The sequence below is a fragment of the Syngnathoides biaculeatus genome, chromosome 20 (genome assembly GCF_019802595.1).
Source record: "Syngnathoides biaculeatus isolate LvHL_M chromosome 20, ASM1980259v1, whole genome shotgun sequence".
In the NCBI taxonomy this organism is placed as follows: Eukaryota; Metazoa; Chordata; class Actinopteri; order Syngnathiformes; family Syngnathidae; genus Syngnathoides; species Syngnathoides biaculeatus.
Window position 1 is genome coordinate 7,352,783 of NC_084659.1, and position 26,261 is coordinate 7,379,043.

A 26,261-nucleotide genomic window follows, 5' to 3' on the forward strand; every position below is an offset into this window, starting at 1 on the left:
GTCAAAATCAAAGGTAGCAGCCAAAGTTGAGCAATAGTCAGCCCGTTTAAGGTCCGAAAGCGAAAACGTCCTCATGCTGTATCATAGAACTACCCAACTACCATTCAATCACCAAGGAAACCATTTCCTTCATCTGGAGCACTCCCACACTCGCGTCAATTTGATCAAGTGCAACGAGGTCGGCTGAGCAAGAGTGAGTTCCGTCAAGATCTTAACGTGAAGAGTAACATCGACCACAAAAATAAAAACAGCATCATACATCCGTTGCAAAGATGAGAAAAGCCTCGTTCATTGCGTCTCAATCACCAAGGACGACAAATCTTTGCCTGCACTTTTCCTAAAATCAAGTAAATGAGTCAAAATGCCACCGTGGCTTAATTTTTGAGACCGGTGAGCAAGGGTAAGCCCGTTCGAGATGCAAAGAAACGCCAATCGCCGCGGACAACATCCTCGTACGTCAATTATCTGGCACCTGGAGCTTTTCCGAACTCTAGCAAATGACTCAAAAGAATTTGCAAGCTGTGTTAAACTTCTAAAACCGCGAGGAATTGGCAACCGGAATTGAAAAACAAAAACATCCCCATACAGGAAGGTCATGAAACCACCATCAGTGCATTCTAATCATGAAGGATGAAAATCTGTCACCTGTGGCTTCCTCCAACTTAAGGCAACAGCCCAAGCGCAGCTGCGCCTTAGAGAGTTCAGTAATGGTCAACTCATTTTTCCCGCAAGGAATGCACATCCCGAATAAAAAGCATCCTCATCCATCCGGCCTTAGGGTCATTAAAAACACTATCCGATGGATCCTAATCATCAAGGAAAAGAATCTGTCACCTGTAGCACCCCCAAACTCAATCCACGGGTCAATTAGGAAGCCCCCGTGCACCCCTCCCTCTCCTTATTGCGAAGATAGCAGCTGCGAGGACGTTTTACCTGTGTCTCTCGCTCTCCGGAATGCTCCCTTCAGCTGTGATGGAGATGCTGAGGGCTTCGCGACTCGGCCAATGGCAAAGGGGTCGTGCGGAGGTGCTTCAATGAGGGCGGGGGGGCCGGCGGCGGCGGGTGTGTACCGACGTGTGTGTGTCCCGGTGACACAAGTATCTATGGCGTTTGCATGTGTAGGGTCTGAGAGACCCGAGTGCCCCTGGCGCTTACGTGTGAAGGTGGGCACTGAGGCTGATTGGACCGGAGCAGGTTGCTTTTGGTTACTCGCTTATAGGGAGGGGGCAGTGGGGAGCATCCACCTCATCCCAAATACAAGCACATCACTGCATACGCACACTTGGACATCATACACAAAGAACAAGACAACAGATGTCAAAGAGCAGGCACCCCTTTGAGTCGACCCCCCCCCCCCCCTCCTTTCCTTATTTTGCTTGGAGAGTGTTTCTGTCACCCTAAAATAGTTCACTTTGTGAAATCGAAACGTGTGTGTGAGTGTGAGTTGGTGGATGTGTGTATGGTCCACGGGCCCGTGCACACAATAGGACCTCTGTGAGGAACCCCTGTGAGCATGGAGCCGAGAGGAAGTCCCCCCCCCACCCCCCCCTTTTCGAGGAAGGCCCTCCTTTTTCAGGGCAAGCTCAGATGTGCTCACAGCTGATCTGAGTTCAGCCACAGATCCGCGCAAGTATCGACCTGGGTAAAATCTGGATCTGATCTGGTATCAGAATCAGAGAGATACCAAGAATTCTTGACCTCAATCAGTGGGAACGACTCTGGGATGTACAGGACATCCTGCATTTTTATTAAAACGCAAAAAGAACATAAGAAAATCTAACTCTTTCAGATATACAAGGAGCGCAACCCCAAAAGGAACCATGGATACAAAATAAATGACCACTACAGAATATGAGTATATCAAAAGTACAGAAGTATATAAGTGCTAGTCAGTCTACACCTCAGCTCAAAACATTATAAAACAAGCAGAGGTCCAAAGAGGACCTCATTCGTTTGAAATACGAGGTCTTCCAATGTCATTCAGTGATCAACAGATTTGTACATTGAAGGCACAACTAGTGGTCCATTAAACTGCCCGATTTGATTACAATTCTTGAAAACCAAAAAAATGGTCTTTGTCACAGGCGTCCAGTTTGTAGACTGTTCTTTGCGTGAATGAACACGTTTCTCAATTTAGATGACAATGGACCTAAGAAGACGGAAGCACAGAATGACGTCCCTCGGAATCGGGGGCTCAATGTCGTTGCCGTCCAGTCGGAGGTAGCGCAGTTGAGGAGCGCTGTCGTTAGCATCCGCAGCATTGATGTCAACGGGGCAGACGTTGGAGCCACTCACACCTGAAAACAAACGAGAAACAATTATAACCACACTTTGTTTCACACGTTCGTACAAGTGGATCCATGGGAAACATACTCTTAATGTTGTTGTGGTCCAGGTACAGCTGTTCGAGGCCTGGAGGGATCAGGGGCACCTCAGTGAGGAGGTTATGAGAAAGCTGCAGGTCCAGGATGCTGGAGATGTTGAACACGTTGCTCGGAAGACCGCTGCTGCCGAGCTTGTTGTGGTTGAGCCTGAGGAAAGCCATCTTGGGCAAGCCCTTGAAGTAGCCCACGGGGATTTTGTCAATGTTGTTACCGTCAAGGAAGAGCTGAGTGGTGGTGGGCGGCAGGCCAAGAGGCATGCTGCTTAGCTGGTTCTTGGCAAGGTTGATCTGGACCAGGTTGTTAAGACCCTTCAGGCTCACCTCGGTCACGGCGTCATCCATCAGCTTATTCCCCTGCAGATCTAAGAGGGTCAATTTATCCAGGCCGAAGAAGACTCCGTCAGGAATCTTGGAGATCCGATTGCGAGAGAGACTTAGGTGCTCAAGACTGGCCGGGAGAGGAAACGGCACCCAGGACAAAAGGTTGTCATCCATGTAGAGGTGTTCCAGGCGTGACATTGCTTCCAGGGTTCCTTTTTCCACTCCCTCGCTGGTGATTTTGTTGCGACTCAGGTTCACCCAACGCAGCTGGGTAGCGTTGCGCAGGGCGTCTGCTGAGACCACTTGAATTTGATTGTTCTGTAGGTACAGGTACCAAGTGAGCGGAGGAATTTGGGGGATGCTCTTCAGACCTTTGTTGTCACAGTAGACTGCACGAGGGAAGTTGGAAGGGCAGCGGCATTCTTGAGGGCATGCTCGGATTTGGGCCATCAGTTCTTCATATTGCATATCTTGGCTCAGTACTGTCCCAAGCAGCCACATGGCACTGAAAAGCTTCAGAAAGGGATCCATTTTGATGGCCACCTTGGGGTGGAAAAGAGTAGAAAGACATATTGGGGACATATATTGAAGACTAACTAACTATACCAACTATTTTTTGCCTGCAAATATCATTATTAATACTATAATTCTGATAAACCAGTTTTAAATCCATCACCCCTTTGTCTGATAGAACAAGCACATCCGGATCGGGGTTAAATGATAGCACGAGGTCAACTTTAAAGCCTAAATTTCAGGACGATCTGTACAAAGACGCATGCTGGTGCCTAGATGAATATCTGCTTTGCATTGCAACTCCAAAACGAAAACAGACGAGATCAGGTTTGTTGTCCATATTTCTCCTGTCCTCCGACTTCAGCCCACTACAGATGACATCTGGTTCAAATTTTTAATGCACTCCGCGAACTAACTTTACGTCAGGCGTTCTTTTTCCACGGATGGACACTCTTCAAAGACAAAGGCGGGATACCTGTTTGAAGAAATGTGCTACAGGTTCTACTGCTATCAAAGCTTTGTCACTAAAATTGATTACCGACTGTGTTGCCTAAGGTAAGGACGGAAGACTAAAGTCTTGAGTCTTCAAGAAACCTACCTCAAACTTTGTCAAAGAAGTGTTCTCCCTGGAGTTATCAAGGCTGATGAGCCAGTGGAACTCGCCTCCTTGTATTTGTAGACGTTTTTTTTTTTTCATTCAGAGTATGCTAGCTTGTCACTCAAAGCCTCGACTGACCAATGAGGACTCGCATGTTAAGCCTCGACAAGACTCGAGACGTTGGCCCATTTAGAAAGAGGTCAATGCACCGCTACCTGTTCTAGCCCGTCTGCTTCCGTCTGCATGTACATTAGTCCTTTTTAATTCCGTGCGCTGCACTTGATCTCTTTTTAACGAACAAATCCCCGAGGGTCGCTGCCAAACTTTTTGTTAATTCGGAGCTGCCAACATCTGCCGTGTAGCCGGGGTTAATCGTCTTTTCTTTGACATGCAGACAACGGATTTGAGTTTAGAGTACGCGTCCTTGCAAAGGAACAGCTGATTACACACTGTACCTGGTCTACCCTAAATGAATTATTGCCGTGGTCAAAGATCTTTAATCAAAGCCAGGTAAAGACGTGGTCCCTGTTGGGCACAAGGTCATCTTTAATCTCAGGGGATTTCAATTTAATGCAAAGTCATTAGGCCCGTTGCTTCCGAAACAAATACTTCTTTCCAGCGATGACGACACAGGCCGGGATGCAACAGGATAATCCTTTGTGACTTGCGTGAGGGAAGGCGCCACACTCCAGCTTCCTGGTGCCTTTGTGAATCCCAAAGTTAGTACGTCAAATTGGTGTGTCAAATGTGATGACTTTAGCACCAGCGATGTCCTAACAGTTGAGCAAAGACACTTTCAACAGGATTAAATCACTCCTCTAACCTTGAACTGAACGGAGGTCTAGGCAAGACTCAAATGTTACAAAAGTTCTGAAATCAAAATAGTTGTCGTTACTTGCTTTCCCAGGTAACTTGATCAGTAAGTGGTTTATGTACAGACCACAGATGGTCTCCAGTCTCCAGGTACATTGATTTGTCAGCAAGCTTACACCTTGTGCAGTGATGAGGATGATTGTACGACAACTGGGATGTCGTTGGTCCAACAGTGTTGTTTTACTCATTTGGGTTTGGTGTGGAGGAATTTACACAGCTGGTCTTCACCTAACCCTACATGGATTTGCACCTCACTTGTCAATGTTTGTTATTAATGATTGCTCAGTTTTATCGCTCAAAGGTCTCAGGCCACACGTAATAAGTGGTTCAGGATCCTAACCCCCTTTTTTAAAGCCAAGTTTAGGGTGTGGTCCGGCTTTCGCCCGGGGTCACCTGGGATAGGGTTAGGGTCCAGCACTCCTGTGACCCTTGTGAGGATTAAACGGCTTGAAAAATGGACGGATAGGTTTTTCTTGTGGTCCAAGCGGAACACAGTTGCGGATTTTTGGAATTCACAAAGAGAAACTTTGAAATGTTGTCTGAAGCTAGCAAGAGCTTAGAAACTTTATAAGGACATTGTCTAGGAACAGAATGTCAATGACAGCGTGGAAAATCAAGATCTTCACATCATAAAAACACGTGAAGAAGCCTAATAACCCCATGGAAATTACCCGAGTACTGGGTTACTTAGGGAAACACCAGCCGTTTAAATAATAGAAAACATATTCACATATTTTAACTCAATATATGCTCTAATAAGCAACTTCAGGTTACCAGACCAAGACCAAAATGAATGTTAATGCACATGTGGTGTCTGCTGTAGCTCATTGGCGAACGTATTACATGGAAGAGGAGATTGTAATTTAATTTATCGTGCAAAAATGACAACCAGGTGGCAAATTACAGAAAAGAACCGAGTGTATATATATTTTGGGGACTTTTTCTTGGATTTCTGCCTGGCGTTACAACCCGTTTTGAGTTTCACCTGGTCTTTTATGCCCTCCTGGTTTTTGTCTCTGAACTCTTGTTGTTGTGTTGCTGTTTTCATATGCTTTGTCTCTCGCTTCTAGTAAAGTGTTACCTTGGGGTTTCCACCTGTTATTTTAAATGGGTCACTTGAACCAGAACCTTTCCCCTGACCGAGAGGAAAGTCGACTCAGAGCATATTATGTCAAAATTGGCGAAGCATGAAATGGAGGAGAAACCACAAAAGTATGTTCCCTTTTCTCATGTTTTCCTCCTCTAAAGTACGGCACTTAACATTCTCGACATTGTCCGTGGACCGCGGTATGGCGGAAAAAAAAAAAAAACCCCAACACAGAACCCAAAAACCCCAACTAAAAGACCATTGTACAATGTGCTCTTGGATCTATTGTGTTCAAATGCAGATGACTCTGATCTGTACGTGTCTCCGCGTGCTTGCGCATTGTACACACAAGCCAAGAACCCCAATAGACTTTTGGCGGTCCGACCACGAGTGGTGTCAACGAGTACGCAAAGAGCCAAACGTGCAGACCGCAATGTGGTGGAGCCAGTTAACCTGGCTAGCTCTCGGCGATATGGACATCAACTCCAAGATAAATGTCAAGCACGCACAAAAATTACATTTGAAACACTGCTCGAGCTTGACGTTACAAAAGGTATCAGTAGCTGAGAGCTTTGCTTGATGCTAATGGTTGAAGCTAGCCATGTGAGCAAGAACAAACCTTCTTTTGAAAACTAAATCTCTCTATCATTGGCACCCAGGAGATTATTATTTTGTACAATATGTGCCTTGTTTTGATGTACTGACGAAACATGCAAGGTAGTACGTTCGCTAATCAAGTTAAAAAGAAGCTGACCTAAACCTAGCGCGAAACCCCGCATAAAAAAAAAATCCATGGGAAATTTCTTCATTTGAATTTCCAATGTGTTTCTGTGCGATCACAATTTACACCAAAAAGCTCCATACATACAAGTGTATTGGAAACATGGTTTATTCAGACGGAGTTCCTCACAGTAAATCCATGAGCAGTGACTGATTCAATGTGGCTCTGTTATGAAGGAAAAGAATGGATCCAGACAAGACGGGATATTCTATGACAACGGCGCGTTAAACAACAACGGAGCACTGCCAGAACTGCAAAAGCTGTAGTTTATTATCAAAAGAATGAAATCATTTGAATTCATGCATGTAATGGAAAGGATATACATCAGCAATTCTCGCAACAAACAAATATGTGACGTTTTAGCTTCATGAGCTAACGTTTCACTTTTTTTTTTTCAAGAAGTCAACAAGTATTTTACAATTTATTCATGAATTATACACAAAACATTTGAATACGCAGTCTTTTTTTTTTTTTTTTGCTGGCCCTTTGCACAGCAATGGCTGTATTTAACAATACTACACATGCTAAACGCAGAACACAAATCACAAAGACGAAAACGACTAAAGAGACGCTCGAGACTATTGTTTACTCCATCTTGTCTCCGTTCGACAAGCTAAAGTGTCAAATTGGAATGTTTTAAGTGTTTTATTTTAATAATCAAGCCTAAAGCAAGCAAGTTGCTAACTGGCTGTCTTATTTAGAGCTGCAAAAAATGTGTATTCAAGAGGCTAGCACGTTAGCAAACCTAGCTACAGGACCTCTAAAGTTTGTCATTTTTGTGGCTTTTTTTGGGGGGGGGTTGTTTCTCTTTCAATTTACATTTTTGCTTTCTCTGCCTAAAAACATTTGCTATCTTTTTAAACAAAAATCTGCCCTGTCATTGTATACTTTTATTTTATTTTATTTTTTCCAATCAGTGTTTATTGGCAATGATGCTGCAATACCGCTACTGTTTAGTCAGAACAAATGTGTGAGTTTTGAGGATTATTTCAACTCGTAAATCCATCAATGGTGGATGACGGTGTGGGTTCCTTATTCAAACAGGATGTCGGAGGCCATTCGCAGGCATTCGGAAGTTTCCGGGGGCATGCTGTGGTGTGTGATGTTGTTGGCATCCAGGCGCAGGTGCTTCAAGTGGGAAAAGTTGACAGGCGTCACGAACTTGCAGAAACTCGAAAGGTCAAACTCTGTAGGGAAAGGAGAGAATTTGGTCAAAAACATTGATTTTTAGCTCATAAATGCCGACGACAAACAACAACAACAACGAATAAGACAATGTGTCGGTGTCCACTCACTGTTGATCTCATTGGCTTGGAGGTACAGTTGCTCCAGCTGCTCATTGATATCAGGAATGGACTGCAGCTTGTTGAAAGACAGGTCCAGTTCCACCAGTGATGTCACGTTGAACACTCCCGCAGGGATACCGGAGTCCACCAACTTGTTGTGGGAGACCCTCAGGTACCGCAGGCCTGGCACCTTGCTCAGGTACCCCGAACCGATGCTGTCGATGTCATTGTAGTCAGCATAGAGGATTTCCAGTGAGGCAGGCACGCCGACGGGCAGCTTCTTCAGCTTGTTGTGGCTCACGTCGAGGGACAGCAGCTTCTTGGACCCTTTGAAAGCACCGGCGACAGCCTCAGAGGTGAGCTCGTTGTGCTGTACATTGACAGAAGTCAGATTCTCCTTCTCATTCAGGAGCCCGGAGGGAAACTTGTTCAATTTGTTGTGCGTCATCTTCAGCTCATCAAGAGACTTGGAAGGAGGGACCACTGGCTCCGTGAGAAGGTTGTGGCTGAAGAAGAGTTTCTCCAGGGCGGTCAATTTATCGATGGTACCTGACGCAATCTTGCCGTTGGTGATCTGGTTGTTGTCGAGGACCAGCCAGCGGAGCTCGGACGTGACATTGTCAAACACGCCGGGCTTGATCTCATCGATCTGGTTGTTCTGGAGGTACAGATACTTGATTCCCGACGGAACCATGGGCACAAACTTCAGCTTGCGGCTATCGCAATACATGGCGCTGGGGAAATTGATGGGGCATTCGCACTCGCGGTCGCAGTTTGCGCTGGAGGGTCCTATCATTGAGGGGGGAACATAGTCGTAGTCCTCATACTGGCACAATGCCAGGCTGACGAGCGCTGCCAACAGGTGTACACGGAGAGGAAACATGATTTCTAAAAAGTGAATGAGAAGCAGGGAAGGAGACGTTAAAACAAGTTCAACAAAGATGCAAGAGCAAAAAAAAAAAAAAAAAACCCACAGAGGATTTCCATTTAGCAGCAACGCCACACCCACTCTCCTGGAACCTTGTATAATCACTCAAGAGTTCAAGACTCGAGACCCCAGAGGGCGAGTTGAACCCTGAACAACAAATCATCTTTCACCTTCACGGGATTCCTGCGCTTATAGGGCGACGGCTGTGGTAACGCAACACAGATGTCCCAAAAACCCTTCAACATGAACTCGCCTGAAATCTATCGCTCAGGTCCTCAGTCCCTGCCATCAAATTATGACCGCCCTGCAGAAGATGCACAAGCACAAGTCTTTGCAGACTCTGTCCTAAACCGTTCCAGTAAATGCATTGCAAAGAGATTTCCATTAATGCAAAGGACAACAGCCTCACCCCTTTCCCCCCCCCCATGCATTCTCTTTGTTGCAACACCAGTGCAGAACAATTCCAAAGCTCCACTTACAAACAATCATCCCATCAAATGCAAAATCAATCAGCAAGTCTGTCCTTGCACATGCCCGTTTACCTGGGGTCCTCTCACGGCGTACTGTCTGCCTGGGGTTGGAGGTCCAGTGGTGGTAGAACAGTGCAGTGTTCAAAAAAGTGGATGTCTCTTGAGAAAAACACAGAGGAGAAAGACAGAGAGGGAGGAGAGAGAGAGAGAGAGAGAGAGACAGGAGAGCAAAAGAGGGGGGAGATGGAGAGACAGAGGGGAAAAAAGAGGAGGAGAGGAGGATGGCGGCTGGGAAGAAGGAGGAGGTGGAGAAGGTTTTAGTGGGGTGGATGGCGGTGATGGGTATGTGCTGACGACTTTTTCTTGCAAATTCAGCTCGCGGGAAATCAAAAGATGTCACCAGGATGGATGCAAGGGTCCAAAACCGACAACAGGTGCAACCAGAAAAGGTCGAGGTGTCACTTTTTGGAAAGCATCCTCGGAGACTTTGTTGTTCTTGGCGCAACTACTAATAGTGGCTTTAAAAAAAAAAAACTGCGGAAAAATATGAAAATCCAGACACTTATGAGCAGGAAAAAATCCTCTGTGAATGTGGTTTTGGAAAGGCTGAAAAAAATAAAATAAAATAACTCTTACGAGACAGCCAGAAAAGTCTTACATAACTTTGAGTCTGCAAGACCGAGCACTGTTAGAAAGTCTAAGTAGAAGCAGATCGCATCCATCTCGTCTTTCTTTCAGTGTTTATACACCACCGCTGCATTCTTTCCTCTCAGCAAATTTTCAAGGCCAACAATCGTCCGAATTTCCATTGACCACCGAGCGGGGGGCTTCACCTTCTTGAAAGACAATTAGGAGGAAAGGGGTAGGGGGTTAGCTGGGGGCTGGGCGTTGATGGAAAATGGGCAAAACGCCTCCCCCATTCGTTGGCTGACGTTCATCGCGCTGTCAAACCACGGCAGGGTGTTGCGACTGGTTTTGATTGGTCGCACGCTGCTCTTTTGCTCCAGCAGGCGCAGATGGCAGTGTCGCCTCTGAAAAGCTAATTCCACACACGTTCTCAGCATTACCTCCGACTGGGAGGTTAAGTTCCACCGCCATTTGCTAGATTTTTGTGGACATTCTACAGTTCATCTATAAAGTCTTACCAGATCATCCGACTTGGATTATTTGGTCGTGGTACAAATTTGTGTTCCACCAGCTGCCGTTCCACTTTGAAGTTAAGTTTTAGATTCAAACCCCCTCGACCTGGAGACCTTGGAGTCAGATTTTTTTCCTTTGAAATGGACGAAATGCAACTTGGTACCCTTTTAAGTCTGCAGTGAAGCACCGGCCGGCTGGTATTTGGTCAGAAACGCCACTTTAGTCCATTTGAGTACATTTGTGATCCAAACAAATCCCAATTTTCTAACCATTTGGGGTGCAAAAAGGTTCAGTTGGTATCATTGGTCATTAAACAAAATACGCTGGATCACAGCCACGTGTACAACTATTGACATAAAAGCAGCTCCCTTCTTGAATCTTTTTTTCATAACACTGTGCACACAAGATCTTGGGATAAAATTTATAATGATAAAACAACAAACCCTTCCCAGGCTGACATCCACACACACACATAGGAGGTGAATAAGGGCACAGAAACCAACGGGATGCACATGCTCCGACAGGACTCTTCACCGGTCCGGGCACTAGCAGTATTAGCAAACAGGGATATTCTGGGCCACCTTGGCACCAACACACTGAGTCCTCTAATAAAAGTCCTCTCAGACAACCAGCCAGACACCAACTTCTGTCTCTGCCTTGCTGCCATGTGGTCGAAACGAGCCCTCGTGGGGCCACATGTGCCGCACAAGTGCCCAAGAGAACCTGCACTAGTGATAAGGTGGTCATCTGCGGGGCTGAGTTGGATATTCCTAATGGGATTTGGTGTCAGATTAAAGATTAGAACGACCAAGGTCGAGAATCAGAGACTCATCGTCCTGGGTTCGGTTTGGTCGCTTTACTGATGTAAGAAAACCCTCCGCAAGCATCAATTTACTGTGCGACCAAAGCGGATGGAAATGTTATTTTCTCGCTCTTGTTTGAGGATTTTCACACGTCAACCCAAAGGCCGCAAGACACGCACATAAAACTCCCCTCGCAGACACCCGCTAAATGCTGGGTAATGAGCCTCAAGCAGGTAATTAGGCTTACGGGGCTTTGACGACGGACAAATTGAGGCTCTGCGTGTCAGTCAGTGAAGAGAAGCAATGTGTCTATGTGCCACATGGGGGCAACAGACATACATGACGAAACCGAGTCCATACTTCACGCTACAATATAATATTTGCAAACCTTAACATCTTCTGCGGTTTCTGTTTGTGGCTTGTTTGAGGTCTCATGTAAATGTCTTGAACAATAGTTGTAAATAGTTTTTAATTGATGTCCAAATGACGTGAAATATGTGCTTTAGATAAAAGACAATTTCTTTGGGAAATCAAAGCTGTCAGAAGAAAGGAAAAAACACATGTATTTCTACGTAGTACAGAGTGAAAGATGCCATCTGGTGGCTGGAGCTCATCGGGGTATGTGGCGACCCCTAACGGGACAAGCCGAAAGGAAAAGCAGAAGATTTCTGGTCAGAGCTGGTTTGTGTCCCTATATGTCGACACGAAAACCCGAAAAGGACTCTGCTTCACCCCGCAACCCTTGCACCTTCTTGTTGTCTGCCTGCTCTGTGAGCCTACGTTGGTTTGCCACTCGCCACCGCTGTCCTGACTGAGATCAGGAAGCACTTCTTGGTTTTAGACCATCTCTAGATGGAGCCACCTATCCAGGCTTGGTCCTCAGAAGTCGAGGTCTCAGTAAAGGTTCGTTTGACCCCTGCGGCTCAAATGACCAGACGTCTTTACAGATGTTGCGGCAAAAGACCGATGTGACTCTCTGATCGCAAAGGCTTGTTTGAAGCTAACAGTTTTGTCCCGCCCACTGTGTTCCCGCTTCATTTCTTTAACCTAAATATTCCCACAGTCTCTGGAGAGCCGCAGATCACAGAGGCTGAATGTGCTCCTTGTGTCAATATTTTTTTGTCTCGGACCATAAAGATGGTCACGTAAAGTTAGGCAACGCTAAGGTGGTGTTTCCTGCCCGCTAGTGGACCAGGATGCGGTCTACTCCTGGAGTCCTGCACCATCATCTGCGACCATCTTACCATCTCTTTGGTCTCGTTTCGCTGGAAGTGACTGATGACGACAATGCACGGTCATTTCTGTCATTACAACCATCTCAAAGGTTTTCCATGAGGGTTTTTATTCTTTCAGGACACTTTTGGCGGGAGACCCCCTGCTCTGGAGATTAAGAGGAACGCCTTTGTTGTTGATAAATTAATGATAAATTTAAGCTGTGATTAGTTCTAGTGCCTTTTGTATGCAATGAGAGGTTTTTATACAGCATTTATATACAGTGTCTATACATCCAATATTCACACCAACGTCGAGGTGCACAAAACACCCTTCTCTTGAAACTAACAATGGGGTAGCAGTGGAAAGAGCGTTCAAAAAGACATTCCGGGAAAACTGCAAAATAAAAGCATGCATATAATTCTTTGGGAGTGACATTTAAAACATATATCTTTTATTCTAAATTTAGAAAGGAACCTTGGTTCTCACCGGACATTGAAAAGCGGAAGAGAAGACGAGTAGCAAGCGTGAGGAAGCCATGGAAGTCACGCTTTCGTGAAAACAGAAATGACTGAAAACATTCTCGGCTTTGCTGCCTGCTCCACAGGCCTCGTCTACAAAAAAAAAAAACAAAAGCAAAAAAAAAAAACAAAAAAACAAAAACCGATGTGTCCCATATGATGCACATGACTATGCTACAGTATGAGTGTGAGAATATATTACGGCTCTACCAATGATTTGCAGTGGCTGTGTGCTGCAAGCCGCGTTTAATACCAACCGAAGCCGAGCTAAATAACGGTGGAGGAAAAAAACAATGTAAAAAAACAAACAAACCAAAAAAAAAAAAAAAAATGTGCTTGAGGTCCATGTCCACCATCAGGAGAAAGTTGGATCAGAGGGTTGACGGTCAGTGGTCAAACGCACAAACACACACTCGCACACACACTTACACACTTTCACACGCTCATTTACAAATGCACATTTCCTCGGTGGTGGCGGTTGTGGTGGTGAAAGATGGCGGGCGTCGGGGACACGGCCTCTCTACTTCTTCCTGTAGTTGCCCAGCTGGATGGCAGAGCGGTCAAAGACGCAACGGAAGGTGATGGGCTGCACTTCCCAGTAGGGGACGGGGTTGCTGAAGAGGCTGATGCCCGAGTACATGGCTTTCTTTGTGTTGAAGCCGGGGGGGCAGAAGTCCTCTGTTCCCACCACGCCGATCTTGTTGGCGTGGAGGTAGACCACCTGCGGAAAGGAATTGAATTTATAATAATGCGCAGTCGTCGTTTCCAAAGGATCATAATGCGAGAGCGCGATCTGATCAGTGTCGCTGAAAACAAAGAGACTGGAAATTCCTGGATGTGCCTGATGGATTTATGATTTCTGCAAGACAAAACAGATCCAAACAACCAGAGGCCTCATGAATACAAAGGCGATACGATCCAAATTTGGATCAGTATTCCCTGAGAAATTAAAAAAAAAAAAAAAAAAACGCTGGCCAAGCTTCATGGCAATCAGTGGAGTCGTTTTTGCCAGATTCTAATCATTTACAAATGCTGCTGAAAACCTCCCGACTGAAGCACACAATTCAATGAAAACTCGCAGCGCTATTACAAAATAATGGTCGGGACTACACTCGTGAATATAAAATATTAGGAGCAGGCTCTCAAACAAAGATGTTGTGAAGCATTCTGATTTGTTTCCAATGAATGTGGCAAAGAAACAATGTTTCTCATGAGAGCTAGCACTATTTGAGGTTTCACAAATACTTGCTCATAGGACTGTAAACGTCCCGTGATTGTGTTCTCGGGACCGGAATCAGAATCAGCTTTAATGGCTGGGAATTCAAGTCAAACCTGGATGTATTTGTGGTCAGGCAGGCCGGGGGGCACGGTGGTCAGGGCGTTGTTGTCCAGATGGATCTCCCGCAGGTGGGGGACATTCACCAGGGTGCCGTTCTCGACCAGGCTGATCTCGTTGTGGCTCAAACCCAGCCTGTGGGGAACAAGTGACATCACCACTTATCTCATTGCAGGATTATCATTAGTAGCGCAGTGGTACGAGCCAGTCGGAAAATGATGAGACGGGAACACGGTCTCCTCGCACCTCTCGCTGTCCCCGATCCAAGACTTGAGTTTGACAAACTGGAAAGTGAAACGACGTTCGACTGGTACTGCATCAAAGTTCTCTCTGTTCATCCCCCGTTTTTCCACAGTCTATTTTATGTCCAAACCAGTCATTTGGACAATCCCACAACTATTGTTTGCTTTGCCAAAGTGTATCCAAGGAGATCAAGAGATTTGAAAAGGATGAAAAATCCCAAATCCGGTGTATCAAGACTGTCAGCCTCCGGTATGGCGCACTACAAAAGAATACTGTTTTGCTCTGCTTCATACCTCACATTTGTCCTCCAAGAGTTAAAATTTAAGAACTAAGAAGGCTTAAACACTCACTCAAACGTCCTGTAATTTCACTTCTGGCAAAAGAGAGAAAGAAAGCATTTTTAATACTTCGCCAGCTGCTTGAGGCCCTTCATACTCTCGGCGGTGACCTTGGAGATTTTGTTTCCATCCAGGTGGAGCTCAGCGAGCGAGCTGGGCAGACCTGTGCAAAAAAAAAAAAAAAAAAAAATAGAACAAAACCAAAACATCATTGTCGAGGCTGAATAAATCAAGTTAAATTAACGGAATACCTTTGGGAATCTCTGTGATCTGAGTGTCCGCAATGCGAATGTAGGAGACTCTCTTGAGGTCAGCGAATGCGCCGGACTCGATCCCTGCGCTCTTCAGGGGGTTAGATCCGAGCTCTGCAAAGAGAATTCAATAATCAGAAGAATGTGAACAAAATGTATCCCCCGCGGAATACACACGGGACGTTTGCTTGATTTGATTTACCCATGACGATGACATGGGACATTCCCTGGAAGGAGGCCTTCTTAATCTTGGTGATCTCGTTCTCGTGGATGCGCAGCTCCTGCAGGCTCTTGGGCATGTTGGCTGGCATGTCCTTCAGATTGTTTTTGGACAGGTAGAGGCGCTGGAGCTTTGTCAGAGGGTTAAGGGCCTTGGCATGGATGTTGCTGATCTTGTTGTTCACCAGGATCAACGCCTGTAAATGGAAAAAAAAAATGAACTCTTACTTGAAGCTTACTCACTTAGTGCTTGTAATCAGCACAACAGTTTTGCATTGGAATCGGGAGCAAGCAGAGGCCATAAATCAAGCCAGACTGCAGTGTTTTGCCAAACCTATGACAAAAATAATGATAATTTATTAAAAAAAAAAAATCACAATTTTCCCAGATTGGGAGGCAGTTGCCTCCACTATCAGACTCAATGTTAGGCCTCGTAAACACTGATGCCATACCGAGTCCTTCTCGCATTCTGACATTTGAAGTCAAGTTTTCTCCACAATATCACGTTCCTGCAAGGTCACTATAAACTTTTCCATTGCATCCTGGGAGCTTATCAGTCGTCAGCACGAGGGGGAGGGCAGAAGCTTCAAGTCCGTACTGGCGTTCGTCTCCCGCTGTTCCACGCTTGTGTAAACAGACGCGCGGCGATGCGAGGAATGTGGCCCATTTCGACGGGAGAACCAGATCTCGGATATCGACGTAAATAGTTTCCGTGCACCTGGCGGCTGAGGGAGCGGCAATATCAGAAGATTCGTCGCTATCCCACCTTTATGAGGACTGGCGAATTCATAAGTTGCCAGGTGCATGGAAACTACAAGTGCGTCCAAGGTCTCTTACGTGCAGCCCCTTCAGGTTCTTGAAGTCGTTCTCCTTGATCTCGGTGATCTTGTTGTTCTGCAGGTCGAGCAGAGTGGTGTCGTCTGGTATGTCCTTGGGAACCTCCTTCAGACCTGGAACACAAGCCAAAGACTCAGACTCAGAAACTATCCAAAAATGTGAACAACAACCCTAGATTTGAGTGTTCAATTCAATTCACAATTCTTCCACCTCTACATAACATTTCTGGAAATTGTTTGAGTCCACTTAATATCCAAAAGCAAAGAACTCGGACAATATGCTGATGTTTGTAATGGACCAAATAATAAATATTCAGTATTCTCTGAGGCACGCGTGGCAGGAAATGGAAGTGGAAACAAATTTCCTGAGCGACATACCGACAGGCCGAGGTCAGGTTTTAGCGTTGCACGACACGGGCCGTCGAAGTGACTTACAAAACCGACACCTTCGCTAAAGGCGAGAGATGTTTTGAAGGAGCGGCATCTGGCGGTTACGGCGTTTTACCATCTGTGGCAACACGCAAAGGGTTCGTTTACGTTTGAGGGGAAGGGGCAGAGAACAGGTCTTGAGGTCTGGTTTGAGGTTCAAGCACCACAGCCCATCCTAACAGATTTGTTTTATACTAAACCCGAAAAATGTAGCCAAACGCAATGGGTGTGGCACGACCCGCTATAGCAGTTGAGCCGTAGATGATGTCAAAGTTCACGCAAATGTTTGAAATCTGGAGGACAAAATAGTGTCAACAATGACAAATAGGTAGGCGAACGACATCCAGGAAATGGATAAGAGAAGTTCAGTCAGTCTCGCCCCCGCAGTTGAATGTCACCGTGAATGACGCCGCTTGATTGCGAAGCCGCGTTTGAATCACTTTCAAAACGTTAAGCAAATTTCCTCACCACGTCTGCAAGCGGCGGATTACGAGAATCTGACGTCTCTGATCGATGAGTCTTTGGTCCGCCCCAAAGTGCGCGCTCAGCAATCAACAACTTTTTGTATGGTTTTATCAGGATTGTTTGTCTTCAGAGTTTTCTCAAACTTTGGATGTTTAGGTTGGCACCAGCAACTTTTGCCATGAATCATCGTCGGAGCCAACAATATTAAGCAATTCTCTTGAACAGATGGAGAACATATTTTTGCGTTGTCATCATTAATGCTCCCTAGTTCATGTTCGTCCGTGTCGCTGCTCCCTCTTTTATTTTCTGGCGTGTAAATCTCCAAATCTCAACGGCGATTGAGTTTTACTTTGCCTATTTTGATCGAATAAGGAGGAGAAAGTAAAGATATCATTTCAAATTCACTCAGTTTCTTGTGAAGGTACTGACACAAGTCCTCGATTTGTTTTCTGGCCGGTGCACCTCTGGGATGGGTTTCATGCACAAAGCAAGTTTTACTATAGCGCGTACTGTGCATGGGACAACAGAATTATCTGTCTTTGTCGAGTAGTACTCCCTTCGGCGTCATCCGGCTAACTTGTTCCTAATTAAAGTCACCTGTCAGGGCCGTGGTTGGTGTACCGCTTCGGACACTCACACGTTTCTAATCACCGTACGAGGAGCCTCCTGGCGGCTCTTGACTTCGTTATTTCTGTTGCCATGGCGTCGCAGCCACAGTGTTTTCATAACCCTCGCTAAGCGTCATCTGAACCCGAGCGGGTGTTGCTACCGTGGACTTCACGTGCAATGTTTATGTCGGACATGTCGGACCTTTGTGTGGGTTTTAGAGTGCCGGCCGTGGAGCTTCATCTCCAGGGAAGTCTGACGGAATGGAACCTTTGTTTACTCATTATCGAAAGATCTTAGTCGAGATGGTTGTCAGGCGCCGGGTATTTTAACCCAGTTAGTCTATGACTCCTTGTTTAATCCAGAGTTCTGAGGACTCCTTGCTTTTTAAACCTTGGAGCTTTTTGTGCGTGTGTCAGATGTCAGATTAGACAAATGATAACATTAGGGTAGACTGTGAAGAGAGTAATTCTCCTCCTTAAGTGTTTTTTTTAGACCATCGATGGTCTTTTTTTCCCCACCATGCCAGGACTTTATGCAAAGCAATTGCTTCCTGATGGAATAGGACTGAAATGCTGCTGTTTCTGTATTGATTGTCGCTTGCGGTGTCGGGTGGATGGTCCAATAACCCTGACACTTGGAAACTTGGCCTCATTTAGCGGCCCTTACCGAGGTCAGAGCACTGGACCACACGCAGGTGGCACTGGCAGCGGAAAGGGCACCGGGGTCCTTCGGGAAACATCACGGTTTCGTCCACCTCTTTGGGCACCGCGGGCAGACCCGAGCCGGGCTCATCCTCCATCATGAAGTCCAGGAAGCCCGATTGGCGGAAGGGGAGCGCCCAGCAGGCGGTGACCAGGAGTAGAGAGAGACACGCTGACCTCATGGTGCTGCTAGTGGAAGGAAGCCTGCAGGACAGAGGGGAGAAAAAAAATACATATGCAAGTTCTCAATTCGGAAATGGAATCGGACTAAAGACAAAGCAGAAGTTGACGGTTAGTCGTACAAAGGTGCTCGTTAAAGGCGGGCCAGTTTCATTGGGTTAAGGGCGTTCTGCCTGATTGTTGTTCAACCAAAGAGGAAAATTTAACAATACAGACATCATGAAAATTTACACGTATAATCAGAATTTGATTTTAAACAATGCCACAATGCGTAGTCAGACATCGAGTATAGTATGACGTTGTTAATGTTATACGATGAATAAAACAATAGCAGACTTTGTCGTTGTCATTTAAAAATGTCACGTTTTCCACATTTTGTCATTATCATTAAGTACTGACCTACTTTTATAAAAGTCAAGAACAAATATCCCTTGGAAATGTGCACTCCATCCTGTTAAAAGAACCCTGTAGACCAGCGCAAACATTATATTTCCATTTGAAATCGGAATAATTGTGCTATAAAATCACCGATTGCCCGTTTTGTGGAACCCCAAGTCAAGTCAGGTTTCACCTCGCTCGTAATTTGTCACTTTTCATAAGATCATAAAAATTAGATTTGAATTTGCTTGTGAGTGCCGTTGTTCACTAGACTACGCACACAACTAAAGTGAAACACACACTCGCTGACCTTTCCCAGCGCGCGGACCCACCAATCTTCTCGCCATGCCTCGTAGCCTCTGTGAGCTCCATAATGAAAGGGCGCACAAGAGCCACACGCGGCTAACAAGTCGTTTGGCGCAAGCGCCCGGAAATGGCAGCCGGGTCGCGGAAACCGAGGCGACGGTTGCCACCGATTGACTGTTTACGCGCCTGTACCGTATCCTCGGACAGCATTGTTGTGGCGCTTGATGCTGTGAATAACCCCGACCCCAACCCTAATCTGAGCCCGGTTGTGTGAGGCTGCGGGGGGGGGGGGGGGGTGACGGTTGGATCAGAGCCGTCATGATGACCCTCATCCACCCGAAAATACCGTAAACCTCGTCTCAGTCTACTTGTCTTCGTCGAAGTGAGAATGGACTGCATTTGATTGGTATTGCGTTTATGAGACGACCCCCCCCCCCCCCCCCGTGTTGCTGAACTTTCCACCACGTTTGCCATGTTGTCTCATGTTCGGTGCAACAAAGACTTCTTGTTTGGGCTCCATGAGATCCAGAGGACACTTTGTTCCACTCTGCTCGCAGGCTGAGTCATCTTGGCCGCGTCAAGCTCTCTTATCTCAAAAATAACAAGTTCAGCAAAAAAAGAAGAGAAACGACGTTTTGCACGCAGGGTGGGCCAAGATGCGTTTAGGTTGTTTGTTTAGGGCGGAGTCCTTCGATTGTTGGGATTGGGGGCGCATCTGGCAAACAAACATTTCCGATGGCACGGCTTTCACTGTTAATTCGACACCCCCCCCCCCGTCAACCATTTTTGCCCTCGTAAAGTTTTCGTCAACCTCTGCCAGACGGCCAATTTTCCACAGCAGGTAATCCCATCTGTAAAACAAGAGAGTCCTGCATAATCCGATACGTGGTTTGTTTATCTTTTCAAGCCATCCACCAACCAACCCCCCCCTCCCCCCAAAAGAGCTAATTTCAGTCTTATTTCAGTTTCATTTAACCTTACATGATGCCTTCATTGATTTGTTTTGGCTTCAAGCATTTCTTCCAAAAGTCAGGATGGCTTCATGTGGCAGAAACTAAAACCAGGCAAGACTGGGTGAAGCAGCATGTGGCTCATTGTTATAGCTGAACGCCCTTTTCCGTGCAACTGGAACATGTTTGCCATGTAGGAGGATCCTGTGCACTGCATTCTGCGTTTGCCCCGCACAATTTCTTCTCTTTCTTGCAAGACAAGACACGAGCGGGCCTGCTGCGCCTTCAGGGCGACACCTCGTTTTTCTGGAGTGCGTCCGCCGGGCCGGCGAGATGATGGCCTCGTGGAGAACCCGGCGAAATCGGGACACGCGTCCAAACGCGCCGCAACACGTCTCCGCCGCAAACACTTCTTATCTGCACCTCAAAAGAAACTGTTGCCTTCTCCACCCCCCGCCCCGCAGCCCCCTGCCCAAAAAAAAAAACAAAAAAATCTCATGTTTATGTTTTGTCTCCCTTTCAGTGCGCCACAAGGATATTTTCACAGGGATGATTGCTGATCATTTTTCACAGCATTCCTTTATAACTGGAGTTATAATATTTCCCAGCTGTGGCTTTGTGTGTGTGGCAGGTACTTCAGGGACTTACCACTGAGAGGTTTTAGCTGTTTTGAAACATGCTTTTTGCTTGAGTCATCACAAGTTCCAAAAAGCCCAATTAATTCATCAAATGGTGAAGAGGATAACTAACTCCTAGCCAGACGTATCCGTGATGGTTTTTTTTTTTTTTTTTGCACCCCTTAAAAACCTCCCAAACAAAAATGGAGCACCCGTCAATTCTGTAGCACCCTTAAAAAAAAGTCCAAGAGTCCATTTAAAGACATAATGGAAGTAAGTGAGGGTCCATCTTGGGCTGTTGTGTGATTCTGCAAATTAATGAAAGTGGATTAAGGCTAACTCTTGTCTTGAGGGTGCATCTTGACCCGAACCCAAGTACGTCCAGGGCCAGTATCACCAATGCCAATATTAAGAAGAAGAAGGTGGATTAACACGAACTGTTTATTCCAGTAACAATTAATTACCTACGCTTTTTTGAATACTTAAGTTCAAAGGCTAAATTGGCATTTTCACGAAACTGAAGTCGTGACTAGCAACGTCGGCGTCGCTACGAGTCGGCACCGCGGATGATGTTGTTTGCGTGCGCCAGACCTCGCCAAAATTTGGCACCCCTTCTGGAAAATGTCCCCCGTGTTCTCTGCGGACATTAAACACGATTCATAACTTCGTATACTACACGACGGAGCAACGAAGACTCCCTCCCGGTCCCCCGCCACCCAGCGCCTTTGTCGGAGTCTCCCCTCCCCCAAAACGTGGCCCCAGCACTCCTAATGAATCCCAGACAGGGAGCAGCTCCGCCTCACGTCATTTTTTTTTTTTTTCTGTCCATTCGCTTCTCGGTCACGTTGCCAGTTTACATGCGACGTTTGACAAGGCTGAAGTTGGCCACGCTGTTGGCCTTGCGTTGAAGGAGTTTACGCGGCCGCGGGACATTGAAAACACGTTGGGACCTTTCTGAACGCCACATCCCTGCTCACTCTCCCTCTTCCTCCTCCCACACGGCTGCTAATGAAAAAAAAAAAAAATTCTGGAAGAGCTCCTGATAATGGATTTGTGACATATCAGGAGATTTCACAAGAGAGAACATGTGCAAACACTCAGGAGAGGAATGAGTGAATGAGGCTCCCCTTATAAGACGATAGACTGAAGCATTAATACTGTATCTTTTAGCCACATTTCAGCCACCACCCAACTTCATCCCCCTGTCACTTCTGGCATGTCCCTCCCCTGCTTGATGGTCTTGACCGGAAAGACGTGTGGAGCTTGCAATTGTTCTTCAGCTTTTGGACACCAGATGGAAAAGGAGAAACCCAAAATCTCTGCTGCACAAACCTTCCATTCACTCACGGCTGTTTCAAATTGTTAAACATCTGCTTGGCTCCATGCTGATTGTCCTCCAAGCCCAGATTTTCATCACTTTTGTCTCTCTTTTTTTTTTTTTCCACTGCAGCTGAGGCCTATTAGCCCCCCCCACCCCCACCCCCACACTGCCACCCCACCCAGCACCCCACCCTCCCCTTTCGCTGCTGGCAAAGAGGATGTAATGAGTTAGCTGAGACCTTCTCACAATGATCGAGGATGGAAGCTGTGCAATTATAGGATTAATGGCAGGTACCAACTTTTTTCTTTTTTCTTTTCATTTCACATTCAAAAGCCTTTAAACTGGCCCCTGAGCAATTTGGCTCCTGCAGGGAAGCACCGGGTTGGGGGAGGTTCTTTTTTGGAAAGATAAGGGGGTTTGCAGCTCAAAAACAAGCCATTACTAATATTAATGGGGTGAATCATCACAGAGCAATGCTCCCCCCCCCCCCCCCCGTCATTTACGCAGCAAATCCAAACATTTTCCCATCGCAATTGAGAACAAACGCCTCCCCCCCCCTCTCCTGCCCCTCTCTGTGTAAACCCAGAAAAATTTGATTTTCGAGCCGTCGCCGCGCAGGAATGCGGGAGGTTCCACATGGGCTCCATCCAAACAATCAATCGGCCAAGTGTCAAAACAGTCCACTTGGCTCGAAAAAGGGCAGGAAAAAGGGCTGCAGTGGATGAACAAAAGGCCGAAGGGGGCTGGGGGGGGGGGGGAGCGAGGGACCAGCATCAACAGGCGCCCACCACACCCCCTTCATCCCGGCAAAAGGGGTGCCTGAGTGGAATTCCAAGTGGGAATCGCTAAAGCTTGCAAAGACATTGACAAGGAAAATACGTGAAATCATGAACAACAACAACAAAAAAACCTTCCCCACAAATCCAAGCACACTTTCCGGTACTTTTCCCACCCGTCACAATTTTCCCATCATTGCCCCCCCCACCCCCAAAAGTGAAAAGGATGCACCAAACCGACCTGTTCCTGGTGGAGGCAGAAGGTGAAAAAGCAGAGGTTGGACTCCCCGAAAAAAAAAAAGGAAGAAAAAAAAAATCCAGTCGGGTTTGTTTTTTCGGGGGGATGAGGGAGCGCAAAAGCGGCTTCTCGGGCCTTTGCGGTAATTGGACTCGGGAGCGCTCGACGGCGGAGATCAAGCAGGTGTGCTCTGTCACAACAAGGGGAGGGGAGAGAGAGAGGAAAGAGAGAGAGAAAGAGAGGAGGGAGGGCGGGCGAAGACCCAAAACAATTGGTGGAGGCCAGGCAACAAAAAACAGCTGGAAAGGGAGGAAGAAGGCAACGAAGGAGGGGAAGAAAGGGAGAGTGGAGCGATGATTCAGCTGGCAGGCGCCGCGACATCTGGGATTGATCGGCAGGACATGACGCTCCTTCACTTCATTCTCATTAACACGATCCTGCCTAATTTATTCCCACCGATTATGGACGACCATCGTCAGGACCGCAAGGACAAGTTCTGTTCTCCGGTTGACGGGTCCTCGTCACATAAACCGAGCAAAATGAGTCCCGTGGGCCTCGGCATATGGTCCAAAACTTTGACTAAGTTCCCATTTAAGGGTGATCCTGTCCTTGAAAAATCTGAAATGTATTTATTTTGTGTGTGTGTGTATAAAATGACATTTAATAGGCAGCTCTATCATGAGCAGACCCTCGAAAAAGTCTCTCGAGCCCCTGCCCCGAAAACTCACGTCTGCCATTTTGATCTAAAGCAGCTGTTCTGCCATGGGTTTTTTTTTTTTTTTTTTTTGTCGTTGTTGCTTGAATTCAGCCTTCAAAACCAGTTTCACCGAGCGATGTGAAATTTTATAAACGTGTATATCGAGAAGCCATGCCCGAAAAAAACACGGGTAGTCTGCTGCTTTGATTTGAAGCGGCCATTTTGGATGGGGAGAACACCTTTTGAAAATTTCAGCTTCGGATGTATTTATTTTTTTTCTTTTGCTTAGCAATGTCAAATTTGGTAGACGTGTTTATAATAAGTACATTTCCAAAAAAAAAAAAAAAAAAAGGTCTCAAGAGAAACCATGCCCGAGCACACAGAGGGAGTTTTTGGGCCATTTCCGAGGGTCTTTCCAAAGCGGACTCTGCTTCAGATGCAGCGATTTTTTTTTTTTTTTTTCCAATCGCTTTAAACTCTCATCGACAAATTCATTTTAGAGACTAAAGGGAATCCGATGGCAGAGGAGCAGGTTTCATCCTGTCTCTTGTCCCCCCCCACGAACACAAGGCAAAGGGCAGACCACACACACTGTAGGCCCTAAAAGCGATGAAAGGCTCCGTCTCAGCCAGTTTGCCGACAGACAAGGACCGAAAAGGAAGCCCGTTCTGTCGCTTGGGGTGGAATCCTTAGCTTTTAAGTTCAGATCAAATATTGGATCAAGATTGTGTGGCAAATGCCAAAATAACGGCCGCGAGGGAGGAAGAAAGCATTTTTGAGGCGTCTGTAAATCTGTGGCAAATAATGGGAAGAGGCTCAGCTGTAATCATGGCACGGAAGTCTTCTTGTGAAACAAACAAATGTAAAAAAAAAAAGAAAAATGGCAATGTATCAAAGTATTTTTGGGGGACTTGAATATGTAGAATGCATTCTCTTGCCATCCTAACCCAAAGCCCAGAACACGAGGAACGTAAATATTGCGTTTTGAGCCAGTTTCACTTATATTTGACACTAAATTTTGAAGATTTCACAATTGTGTGTCAGAGGAATATGACAGCAAAGTTTTGTGGAAACTCGCCGTAAAAGGACGTCATCTTGACAAGGCCAACGTTTGACCGCAAGTCTTAAATTAAGCCCAGGAAGCCTGATTCATTTAGCGGCATGTCTGACACGAAAAAAGTCTCAAAAAGCCGGCCATTTTGGTTTGGAGCTACCATTTTCGGCTCATCCATCCATCCATCCATCCATTTTCCACCGCTTCTCCAAGTCGGGTCGCAGGGTAAGCGGCCTCACCAGGGATACCCAGACTTCCCTTTCCCCAGCCACTTCCTCCAGCTCTTCCGGAGGGATCCCGAGGCATTCCCGAGCCAAACCTGTCCTGGGTCGTCCCCGGGGTCTCTTTCCGGTGGGACATGCCCGGAACACCTCACCAGGGAGGCGTCCGGGAGGCATCCGGATCAGATGCCCCAGCCGCCTCATCGGGAGGAGCAGGGGCTCCACGCTGAACCCCTCCCGCGTGACCGAGCTTCTCAACCCTTCTCAAAGGGAGAGCCCGGACACCCTGCGGAGGAAACTCATTTCGGCCGCTTGCATCCGGGTTAGGCTGTTCTTTGGGTCACGACCCACAGCTCGTGCCCATAGGTGTGTCATGAGCAAGAATGGACCAAGAGGGGCGTGGCCTGGCCACCGCTTAGTGCGGTCTCATCTCTGACACCTGTCAACGGTCAGACCTGTTTTGCATGAGGCACTGGGATTACGCCAAGTATTTAAGGTGGAGTTTTGTCGCTGGTTGCCTTGAGTTAGTGAGTTGCGTTCACTACCAGCAGGAATCCCCACCACGGAGAGAAAGTGGAGTGTGAGCTATCCTCGTCACAGCGATTCTGTGCCACCGTAATTTAGTCTGTCTTAGTTCATGTTTCCAAGTTTGCCTCCCAGTAATCAGACCTCGGTTCATGTTTTTGGATTTTGCTTATAGCCGTACCTGCGCCTTCTCGGACTGCTTATACCGTGTAGGACGTCAGCTTTGGATAAAACTACGCCTAACATCATGCCCTCGTCTCGGAGTCCTGCATTCGCGTCCAGCCCCGCACCGAATGGTTCGTGACAAGGTGAGGGGAGGAACGTAAGATCGACCGGTAAATTGAGAGCTTCGGCTTTCAAATTTGGTCCCTTTTCACCACTTCGCCATTTTAGGCTCATTTTAAAGAAATAAGGAGGCCTCACTGGGAGCTCAGTTGATCAAAAAGGCTTTTTGATCGCGGTAAAAGCTCCGTAGAAACTGCCATTTTCCTCAAATCACAGAGGATTCCACGTCTTGCCTCGAGTTCTTTCTCTTCAATACATTGCGGATTGCACCTGAAATGAAAATGAGTTGCAGTCTGGAAAAAAAATATCGACTTCAGTCACTGTTTCTACCATTATTCCTCCACGGGCCAGCACTCCGGCATTTTTATAT

General features: G+C 46.6%; 3 protein-coding genes across 3 annotated transcripts; all 3 read right to left on the reverse strand.

The window, feature by feature from the left end:
- Window positions 1-2,133: 2,133 nt before the first annotated feature.
- Window positions 2,134-3,241, reverse strand: kera (keratocan). The gene is made up of 2 exons (XM_061807045.1): window positions 2,374-3,241; window positions 2,134-2,297 (listed from the first exon to the last, which is right to left on the reverse strand). Exons 1-2 carry the CDS (start codon window positions 3,233-3,235, stop codon window positions 2,134-2,136), a joined length of 1,026 nt encoding a protein of 341 aa, XP_061663029.1. The 5' UTR covers window positions 3,236-3,241.
- A 3,405-nt stretch (window positions 3,242-6,646) lies between these two features.
- On the reverse strand, window positions 6,647-10,407 carry lum (lumican). Its single transcript, XM_061807026.1, has 3 exons — window positions 9,313-10,407; window positions 7,852-8,730; window positions 6,647-7,743 (listed from the first exon to the last, which is right to left on the reverse strand). The coding sequence occupies exons 2-3, from the start codon at window positions 8,723-8,725 to the stop codon at window positions 7,589-7,591; spliced, it is 1,029 nt and encodes a 342-aa protein (XP_061663010.1). The 5' UTR covers window positions 8,726-8,730; window positions 9,313-10,407; the 3' UTR covers window positions 6,647-7,588.
- A 1,227-nt stretch (window positions 10,408-11,634) lies between these two features.
- Window positions 11,635-23,308, reverse strand: dcn (decorin). The gene is made up of 8 exons (XM_061807338.1): window positions 23,113-23,308; window positions 18,309-18,547; window positions 16,141-16,253; window positions 15,287-15,500; window positions 15,085-15,198; window positions 14,903-14,996; window positions 14,249-14,387; window positions 11,635-13,637 (listed from the first exon to the last, which is right to left on the reverse strand). The coding sequence occupies exons 2-8, from the start codon at window positions 18,523-18,525 to the stop codon at window positions 13,437-13,439; spliced, it is 1,092 nt and encodes a 363-aa protein (XP_061663322.1). The 5' UTR covers window positions 18,526-18,547; window positions 23,113-23,308; the 3' UTR covers window positions 11,635-13,436.
- Window positions 23,309-26,261: the final 2,953 nt, after the last annotated feature.